The 11,219-nt window shown below is 43.0% G+C and overlaps 1 protein-coding gene across 1 annotated transcript; it reads right to left on the reverse strand.

Annotated features, from left to right (window-relative positions):
* Positions 1 to 234: 234 nt before the first annotated feature.
* On the reverse strand, positions 235 to 2,689 carry GSPT2 (G1 to S phase transition 2). Its single transcript, XM_063083935.1, has one exon. The coding sequence runs from the start codon at positions 2,495 to 2,497 to the stop codon at positions 611 to 613; it is 1,887 nt and encodes a 628-aa protein (XP_062940005.1). The 5' UTR covers positions 2,498 to 2,689; the 3' UTR covers positions 235 to 610.
* Between the last annotated feature and the right edge of the window lie 8,530 nt (positions 2,690 to 11,219).

The raw sequence follows: 11,219 nt of genomic DNA on the forward strand, positions 1-11,219 counted from the left end.
AAAATTAAAATTTTTCCTTTAATACAAACTTGTGCATTGTTTGTAAATTTGTCATTTAAGACAGTGAGTGGAGGACAGTTTTGAAAAGCCAAAATGATAAAACGTACTCAATTACTTGAGAAAGAAAAGAAGCTAGTTGAATAGTATTACATACAAATTTTAAATATTGTTCAAAAGCATTTCAAATACTGAAGAGTTTCAAATGGAATATTTTATTCACATGTTAGCTGTCTTTTTAACATATACACACACTGACACACTCTTATTGGCCTGCGTGGAACAAGGGTTGTCTATCCTAAAGAAAAATGAAAAATTAAAAAATATATTAACTTTTCATTATTATAGGCAATTACATCAACATCACTTACAGAGCTATTACTGATCCTGTCCAAGGAAGCAGCATGGTTTAGGGGAGGAAACTGGAGGGTAATTCAACAGTGACATACTGAGATCTCAACATGAGAAAGCTGACAAAACATGGATTTTTGCTGTGAAATTTCTCTGCAAAATATGGAGAAAAGTCTGTCAATGGGCAGTATATAAGAGAAGGTGTTGAACTTTTGCTGTTAATTCTCCTCACAGTATTGTGCAGAGAAATCAAGAAAATTGTTTAGTCCTTCTCCGGGACCAGTTTCAGAACTTTTCCAATTGCAATCGTCTTACCCTCATCTCTTAAAGTAAAACGACCCATCTGAGGAAAATCTTTAAATGTCTCGAGGCAGATTGTTCCTGCTGTCCTTAAACGAGCAATGCATACTTGATCTTGTTTCACGAAGCGGGGTCTTGTCTTACTTTTTTCTCCCGATTTCTTATCTACCAAGGAAATTAAGGCTGTTATCTCAACTTCCTCGATACAAGTATGAATGTGCAGCACCGCATTATAACCTGGGCAGATGATGGATTTGTGCTCAATAATCACTATCTGGACATCAAACGTGCGTCCAGAATGGCAAAGATTACTTGGGTCACAGAGTATGAATCCTGGAAGAATCTCTTCTTCTTCAATTCCCTTCAGTCTGATTTTGAGATTTTCACCTGGAGCTACAAAATCAGTTTCCGTATCATCAGATAGTATTCCAAGAACTTCCACATTGTGCTTGTTTGGCATCATCACAAGCTGCTGGCCTTTAAAAATGGATCCTGATTCCAGCTTTCCCAGGACTACAGTGCCCATATCCTTGTACTTATCCACAATTGGCAGCCTAATTGGTCCATCAATTGATCTGTTGAAGTTTGGCAAGTTATCCAAATACGGAATAAATGGTAATCCAGTGTACCAAGGGCAGAAATCTGATTGCTCTTTAATATTTGCTCCGGTCAGTCCTGAGCAGGGCATAAAGTGAATGTCCTTTTTTGGACTGAAGCCAACTTTTTTCAAAAAGGGCACCAGTTTTTCTTTACATTCTTCATATCTCTCGCTGCTCCAATTTACCGTGGGATCATCCATCTTATTAATAAGCACTATTAAATATTTTACCCCTGCTGTTTTTGCCAACATCGCATGTTCTCTTGTCTGTCCACCTTTTTCAAATCCAGTTTCAAACTCCCCTTTCCTGGCAGAAATTACCAGCACAGCCAAATCAGCTTGAGAAGCACCACCAATCATATTTGGGACAAAACTCTTGTGGCCAGGGGCATCTAAAATTGTGAAATGCTTCTTTTCTGTTTCAAAATAGGCACGACCCACTTCTACTGTTTTACCCTTGTCTCGTTCTTCCTGGTTTGTATCTAAGGCCCAGGACAAATACCAAGTTTCTCTGTTTTTCTCCTTAGCTTCTCTTTCATATTTCTCAAGTGTTCTTTTGTCAACCATTCCAGTCAAAAACATTATTTGTCCTCCGATGGTTGACTTGCCAGCATCTACGTGCCCAATGAATACCACATTCACGTGTTCTTTTTTAGGAGCACCTGAGGGTATGACCACAGATTTCGATTTTCTCATTTCCTCTTTCTCCTCCATCATTTCCTGACCACTTTCTTCTGGGGGCCCTGAATCTCCCAAGGAACCACCCCCAGGCTCGGCTTCACTCACTTCTTCACTGTGCTCCCATGATTCTTCTAGAACCATATCCACCTCTCCATTTTCTACAACAGGTTCTGAAAGTTCCATGGTAAAGGCTGAATTGGAACCTTCACACAACACTAAAGGTTTCTCTTTGGAAGGTTCCACAGGTGCCCCCCATCCCAGCCTTTTACCTTGAGGGTCTCCCGCGCCGGTGCAGGTTTCATCGTTGCTGGCGGAGCCGGCCAGGGAGGTGGGCGACGGGGTCGGGCCCCGCAGGAAGGACGGCACGAACTCCGCGGCATGTACGTTAGGCACGAAGGGTTTGGCGTTGACGTTGAGCTGACGGCTGAAGGCTGAGCTGAGATGCTCACGCTGGCCCTCGGCCACCGCCGAGGAGACTCCGTCCCCGCTTGGGGCCGAACCGGGGGCTTCCATGTCCACCTGGTCCCAGCAGTCGGGAGCCGAATCGCTGCTGCTGCTGCCCGGATCCATGGTCTTAAGACCAGATGTGCGGCGGGGAGGGAGCGGGGTCAATAGGCCAGACAGAGCGGGCTACGCCAGCGGGGGTGAGGCGGCAAGAGCGGAGGGCTAAGGGGAAGCGACAGAAACCTTAGCGGCGCCGCGGAGGCTGCCAAGTGCAGATGCTGCATTCGCAACGGCGGCGGCGGCAGCAGATATGGCGGCTCAACACTCTCCTCCTGTGTGTGAGCGGATCTCCTCCCCCAAATCTAACCACTTCCGACTCCTCCACCCCCGACCCAACGCCTGGCGTGGATTGACCCCTCGATGCCATCCGTACGCTGCTCGGCCTCCTTACTTCTCAGCCCGGGACTAGTCCAGAAATACAATTTTTAAAACGAAAATGCCCATTCATTTTTGTTCACGAGATCTGGGAGACCAATTTAGCTATAATCTGATGATTAAGCCTAGACAGGCATACCTGATTTACAATTCTACTCAAACATTCAAGTAAAGATGAAAATTCCTATTGAACAAATGAGAGGCAGAATATGGGTTAATTACCTAGAAATCCAGCAGCTGAAGGGAGAAATAAATAACGATGAGGAAGGGATTCATGAAATACATGAAACTGTAGCTGAACTTAGTAAATGCCACTTAAGATCACTCATTAATTTGAAATCCAGAGGCCTTTTGCTTTTCCCTTTTCCGTAAGCCTGGAACTTCTGCTGATGGTTTATACGGTGTAAAGATGGGATTACAACTCCTTTTCATGTTAAGCACCCTGGCTGTCCACATGGAGAGAATATCCAAGGAGAGCCTTGTCCAAAGAAGCTTCTAGTCACTTCATATTCAGCTAGCCTGCCATTCTGTGGTGGATCACAGAGATAAACACTGGACTCAGATCACTTGTGTTTTTCCAACCAACTGTATTCTGGGTGTATCTGCCCTACTCACCAGCACCTTCTCAGAGTATACTCTGGGTTCATAGGCCATGAGTTTTCCTGCCTAATTCTGGGGGCCTGGAACTCTACTCTCTGCTGCTGCTGTTTGCTCTAAGAAAAGATCTGTGCCATGTCCGACCTCTCCTCAGTTACTGGTAATGACATGGAACAGTGGGTGCAAGCCTAATCACACCAATTATGACCTATGAGATGGACAAAGTCCTTAAGATCCTAATCAGAAGAATCTCACTACGGAAAGTTAGCATATGAGCCAAAGCCTAGATGACCTCATTTATAAATTAACTTAAATCAAACTGAGATAGGAAAAAACAAACAAACAAAAAACCCAGGGATAATACAATTTACTAGTACAAGATGGAGTCGTAGAGTTGGATACTAAATAAATCCAACAACAAGGCAAAATATTATAAAAGCCAGTACCAGATTTACAACTTGAGAATTATATTATCCAGACTTTAGGGGTGGGGAAAGAAAGCCCCATGTCTGGCAGGCTTGAACTCTTAATGTTTTAAGTCTGGGGCTGCCACTGTTTTACTAGCTCTGTGCTTTTCCCAAACCTTTAGATATCAAACCCCTTCATTATTCTTGCCTCAGCTAATGGCTTAGTTATTCACTGTGACATAAAGAGAATGTGCACATCTATTCACAGTGAATAAAACTGAGATATGGAATGTGCAGAGAGATCTTTGGACAATACTCCACACATGTGCTGGAGCATTTCTTGGACAGTCTCTGTGAATCTAGGATAGACTTAGTAAAGCATCTCCAGGAGAACCTATCAAGGTTTAGGCAGTTGTGTCCACATAAGGTAATTCATGCAAGGAAGTAGGACAGATCTAGGGTTTTTTCCTTTGCCTGGGTCAATTGCATTGGTCATGAGAAAAATCGGCATGACTACTACTTTGTAATATCTCTGTTAGAGAACAAAGGATGCTTTACTTTTAGAATCTTAAAGGAGAAACGGGAAATAGTGAGTGGATGTCCTCACAATCCATCATCCTTGGAGTTCACAGGGAGGCAGGTCTACCCAAGAGAGAGAAACATTGACTGGGTTGTGTCAGAAGAAATTAAGCTTGGACAAACTCTTTTGGTTTGTGTGATGGGGTACTTCTGTCCAGGCTTTTTGCTTAGAACTTTGAAAGAGTTCATCAGTAAATGAGAATATTTTCCTCACCAAAGGCTTTTTAAAAAAGTGTTCGTGATATCTAATCATTGCTTAATTCAGTCTTTTCTCTCCTTAAAAAAAAAAAAAATCTTTTGTTGTAAAATATAGCACAAATACAGAAAATCACATAAAATAAAATTATAGCTTATTGACTTATGAGGAGAACACTTGTAACCACCACCCAAGTCAATAGATAGAAATTTGCCAGCCAGACCCTGAAGGCCTTCCTGCGCCCTATCCAAACACAACCAACTACCTCCACCCCTAAATGTAACTGCTATCCTGTCATTTATGGTAATCACCTCTATGAGTTTCTGTATAGTTTTATCACTCAAATATGTATACTGAAACACTGCAGTTCAATTTTGCCTAGCTTTTTTGATACCTCTTTTAAGTCTCTCTTTACTCCACAGGTCCCCAAACCTATTCTTTTTCATGTCATTTATTCATTGAAGAAAGTGGGTGATGTGACTTGCAGAGTTTTTTACATTCTCAACTTCACTGACTGTATCCCTGTGGTTATAGTTTAGAATATTCCTTTTTCTCTGTATTTCCTGTATACCAAGAATTGGATCTATGAGCTTGACCAGATTCAGGTGCAATATTTTTGCAAGAATTCTTCAAGGGGAATTTTGATTATTTCTATCAATAGTCACATGAAGTCAAGCTGTGACTCTTTACAGTCAGCAGTAATTAATGGTAATTATGTAGAAACATTGGTAATTGTGTAGAATGTGTATTAGAGGGTGCAAAATTGTGATATTGTACATCTGTCATTCTTTCTTCCTTTATTAATTGGAATACTGCTCTAAAAAATTTCCCTTCATCACCAATTTTGTTATTTTGAGGTATAAATTGTAAAGGAAAGGCAGGGAAAGTACTTGATTCTTTCCTTTGTTTAGAAGCTTTCAAAATAAGATTTTGTTGCCTATAACCCTTCACAGATGACAAATAAGGATATTTTAAAGGGATAATTATAAATTGTTGGATTTACATATATTTAATGTGTTTTGAACAATTTCACTTACTATACTTATTGATGATCATTGGCCAGTGGATGTCTCTTCAGGTTGGGTTCTGAAAGCATTTGAGACTATGCTAATAGTCTTTGATGGTTTATTTATTATCTGGTATGACAAGATGTACAAGACCAATGTTATACATTTCTGCCAAACCAGGAATACCAGTTTCAATGATAACAGGGGATTAGAAAATAATCTCCTGTTTCTAATATAATTAGAAAAGAAAATACTCATTTGATTTATCCCACCTACACATATGGTAGTCTCAGTACTACCACCAGAAAACAGATTTATTTATTTATTTATTGCATAAGCTTTCCCTGTTCTTTGTGTCTTGTAGTTGAACTTCATCTATCTCATAAGTCACTTTTGTTGAGTGCTTCCTAGGTGCAGGTCATATTTCAATTATTTCATATGGAGTATCTCACTTAATTTTCCCTACCATCCTGTGCTGACCCTCCCTGCTCTCCCATTCCTCCATGTTCTGCTGACCTACCAGGCTCTGCTGATCAGAGAAGAAAATAATATTTAGAGATGTTGAATGAAGTGCCCAAGGTTGCATAGCTAGTAAATACTGGACTTGGGGTTCAAACACAAACAGTATGATTCTAAGACCACACCATAGCATCTCTTACCTACAAAGAAAGGAATAGGAAGATTGGGCAGGTGATGGAATTTGGATGTGTTGTTGTCGGGCTGGAATCTCAGATCCTTCTGTCCCTTCCTGTGCAGGTTGTGAGTCAGATAATTCAAAGAAGATTCTTTCAGCTTAATGCAAGGTAGACATAATTTATTCTTCAGATGTGAGCTTTACAGACATGCTTTATCCTCAGACATGAACTCTGCCACCCACTCTGCTGACTCTCCAGGCTCTGCCATTGCTCCATGCTCTGCCGACCTTCCATGCTCTGTCGACCAGTAGTTCAGAGCAGTTATGTTTATACTTTTAGTACACAATAGCAGCCACAAGACAAGCATTACATAGTTACAACAATCATGCTGAATCAGTAAATGGGCACACATGCTCAGTTACACTACTTTTATAACTTGTTTCTAGTGAATGTGCTGAATCTTGCCCATTTGTAACAAATGTGAGGCGAGTGAGCCTGACTAAACTTTTCTACTTTCCTTAGTCTATCCCTTCAGAGTCACTTGCCATACAATCCACATGTTTGATCTTCCGCATGTTCTCTTAGCAAGGATAATTGACCCTTGCATCCATAGGTCACAGCAACAATAAAGACTGCAGCAACATGCTACTAAAACACAAGCACTCCCTCCCAGTACAGCTAATTTACCATTTTGAGAAAGAATGGTTGTAGGAGCAGGTGTCTTACATGGTTTATGATACCACATATTATCAGCTAACACTGTTGGAACCACAGGCTCTACATGTAGCAGTATAGGAAAACTCATAATTGGCCATAATGATAGTACAAATGTACCTTTTAAAATAGAGTGTTTATCTGTTCCAGGCCATGTTACCTTTATTTGGGGAGGCCAAGAACTTGTCACCCAAGGTGAGACTTGCAAGTCTTCTTCTGATCCTCTACCCCAAGGCCCAATCAAGCCTACCCAGCATACATATGGGTCTTCTATTTTCCAAGGCCATTCCCATTGTACTATTTGTCCCTGTTGTAAACAGGTTGGAGCTGGTAAGAGAATATTTCCATTCTTACCATATCCAGGTTTCAGGAGATCATCTATAGTAGTACCTGTAATTGAATAGGTGCTGCAGCTCTGTGCAACAGATCCTCCACTGGAGAGGGCCCACCCGTGTGGGGTCTCTCATTCATGATTCTGACTGTCAGCCACAACCAACATGTCCACCCCTTCAGGGATGGGGGCTGGGCGGACAGCCTTAGTCCCTTTTTTAAAAGACGGTTGTACCATTCAATCATTCCTGCTGCTTGGGGATCATATGGCATATGTAGTTTCCATTGGACAGACAACTGAGAAGCCCATGTCTGTACCTCACGTCCAATATAGTGAGTTCCATTATCATTCTCTATTACTAGAGGTTGACCAAACACGGCCATAAGGCTATTCAGTGCCTTCACAGTGCTTACTGGGTCTGGGGCCTTAAAGGGCCATACAAACAAAAGACCAGTAGCCGTATCAACAGCTGTGAAAATATACCTGTAGTTCTCTGACTTTGGCAGTGGTCCCACAAAATCCACTTGCCACCACGTCAGAGGCACTCTCCCATGGGTTATCTGCCCATCAGCATGGGGAACCTGCTTAGAGTGTGGGATCTCCTGAGCACATACCGGACAAACGTGACTTGCGTTTACCGTATCCTCCCATCTTATGGGAAGGTTCCACTTTTGGACCATCACCCATATGGTTCTGCAGCCAGCACGCAGCACCCAGCTACATCAGCTGCTGGAGCTCTCTCCAGCCACCTTACCTTAGCCAGTGCGTCAGATTCATCACTGTCTGGACCGGTTAAGGGGGAATGTCCTATGACATGGAACATAGTTACTTCTTTTTCCTGTCTTAATTCCCATAACTCTTGCCACATGGCTTGTCCCCACAAAAGCCTGGTGACCCACCAGCCACTGTTGATACTTCCAAATGGAGATCCAAAGGGTCAAACCCTTGAACACAGCCCAGGTGTCAGTACCTGATGGTTAATGGCCCTTGCTCATTTTTTATCATCATCCATACTGTTCTTAGTTCAGCCCACTGGCTGCTTTGCCCTGTACCATTCTCGTACCACAAGTATCAGTTAAAGGCTAGACAGCAACAGCCATCCATGATGCTTAGGGTACCATGCTAGAGCCATCTGTATACAAAGCCTGCTCTGCAACAGGTCCCTTTCCCTCATGGAAAGGTGTGGTCTCCACCTCCACGGATATAGGTTGTGTCCAAGTTTCCTCCATAACCTCTACTGGTCCTAACACAGTTGGCAATTCATTAGACAAAGGACTTGTAGACCCAGTACTTCTCTGTTCTATATATGCTCCCCATTTAGACAGAGTGGGAGTCTGAGCTACACCAGTTTTAGGGGTGGTTGTCCACATGCACAGCCAACTTAGAATGGGGTATGTTGTCCTTACTAGGACCTTGGCACTTCCTGTAATAGCTTCAGTGGCCATCAGGGCAGAATACACAGCCACTAACTGTTTCTCTATCAGAGAGTAATGCACTTCAGCGCCCTTCCAGAGCTGAGACCAGAATCCTATAGGTGTTTGGAATCAGTCTCGTCTCTGCCACAAACCCCATCCTGACCCTTCTTGGGTTATATGCACATCTAATTCAAAAGGCTTGGTGGGGTCAGCCACTTGCAAAGCCTGCACTTGCTGTGTTGCCTTCTTAGTAGCACAGTAAGCCTGTTTCACCTTTTCAGTCCAGTCCTAAGGAGCTTCTTTGTCAATGTATACAATGGACATGCCATTTGGGCCATATGGGGTACAAAAACTCTCCAATACCCCAAATGTCCCAAATAAGCCTGTAGCTGAGCTACTGTTGTGGGCCTGGGGTGTGCCTGTATCTTATCTATAATGGCTTCGGGGATGACTCGTGTCTTACCAGACCAAACAACTCCCAAGAACTTGACAGACAGCCCAGGTCCTTGCATTTTGGTTGTGTTCATGGCCCACTCACATTGTTCCAAGTGGCCTAGCAGCACTGGAGCCACTTGGGTTAAATCCGCAAAAGATCAGAGTTTAGAAGAACATCTACAGTATAATGAAACACTGTAACCATGCTAGGCCTAGTCCACTTGGCTAGGTCCCCAGCCACCAAACTATGACAGATAGACTTGAGGCAACACTTGAAAAGTCCATTGTCTCCCTTCCCACATGAAGGCAAATTGACCTTGGCTGCCAACTGAAATTGGAATAGAGAAAAAAGCTTTTGCAAGGTCTAGTACATAATGATAAATTCCCAGCTGAATTGTTAGCTGATCCATTAAATCATGAACTGAAGGAACAGCCACGTGCAAAGGAGACACTACTTTATTCAGTTCTCAATAGTCCATAGTCATTCTCCAAGTACCATCAGGTTTTTTCACTGGCCAAACCAGGACATTAAAAGGACTATGTGCAGGACGAATGATGCCAACCTTTTCTAACTCCAACATAGTGACAATTATGTTTGTATGTCATCCCAGCAAACGATACTGTTTCACATTGACTATACATCCTGGCTTGGGTAATACCTGTGGGTCATGTTTCACATGTCCTTGCAGCACAGGCTTCACTGTCCAGATTTGCAACCAGAATTCTCCAACTGTTGTCTGCAGGTGCAAACCGTAAAGTACATCTATACCTAAAATATATTCAGTTACTGGATATACATACACAGTATATACCCAAGGGGGCAATTGTCCAATTCTCAGTGGCAAAGACACAGCTTTGACTTTAATAGTGTGTTCTCCATAGCCATCAACATTCACTATGGTCCCCAGAAATTTATCCGGGTTGCCATGTATCAGGCTACATTCTGTGCCAGTATCCACTAATGCCAACACACGTTGCACATTTGTCTCAGACCAATGTATTGCCAGTTCAACATGAAGCCTCCAGTCCTTGTCTTCCCCCAAGAGGTGAGCACCTTGACTTGTTCCCTAGCCAAAGGAAAGCAATCCATCCACCTCTGCAGGAGTATCCATAGTCTTTTACATTCACTGAGTGTACCTTGTTATTTGTCCCCTTTGGATGCTTGGTGTTATGCTGTTCAGGGTGCAATTGTTGCCATAAGGCAAACAGGACCACGTTTGTCTGGATGTCAATTTTTTCTTTATTAACCCCTGCCCTGATCAAATCAGCTCACATCTGATTATGGCTGATTTTACTTGGTCCCTTTGGAATAACATCCTGATCATTGTTTTTGGGCTGGGTCTTTACTATTTTCTGGACCCCTTTTATTTGTCTCCTCTCTTCTGCTTCACCCAAACTGGCCATCATGGTCATTGCTTCATGTATAGGACAACCAGCATATGGGCCCAGTATGGCTACCAGTGACCCAAAAGACATTGACGAAGCATTTTGTAACATTTCATCTCTCATACCACCTGTAAAACATTCATCATCTGGGCCATGGATGTTCATATCAAACATGGCCTGTCACATCCCCAACTCCCAAATTACTTGAATCAGCTTGGCAAATGTTTGCCATTTACTCACAGTTTCAGGCAGTTCTCCAGCATTCATCCATATGGTCTGGACAGCTGCATTCACTCATTCTATCAAGGAGTGATTAGCATGCCCTTGGGTATATTTGTGGCCCTTCTGTAACTGCTGTCACAGGGATGGGTGCATGGTGATAGAGGCTAGCTTTTCTATCTCTTCACCAGATCACGTTATGCCATCCGCCCCTAGGTCCCACAGACATAGGAGCCAAGCAGCTAGGGGCTCATCTTGTTTCTGCCAAAACTGTTTCCCTAAATCAACCAGCTCAGCTTGAGTATAGGGAACATAGGTGGTATATTGGGTCACTTGTGGGTTGCCCACCAGTATTCCACCTGGTCCCATGGGCTGCCCCATTTTATTTTCTGATGAGCCACAGATTGTGCCAGGAGATGCACAGGCTCTCCCAACTCACCTTCAGGATCATCATCATCCTCAGCTTTAGGAGCAGAGGTGACCTGTCCCTGT

The sequence above is a fragment of the Cynocephalus volans genome, chromosome X, assembly GCF_027409185.1.
Source record: "Cynocephalus volans isolate mCynVol1 chromosome X, mCynVol1.pri, whole genome shotgun sequence".
Classification (NCBI taxonomy): Eukaryota; Metazoa; Chordata; class Mammalia; order Dermoptera; family Cynocephalidae; genus Cynocephalus; species Cynocephalus volans.

Bases quoted from the DNA above. Each gene is read 5' to 3' on its own strand.
- GSPT2 (XM_063083935.1), bottom strand. From the start codon at position 2,497: ATGGATCCGGGCAGCAGCAGCAGCGATTCGGCTCCCGACTGCTGGGAC.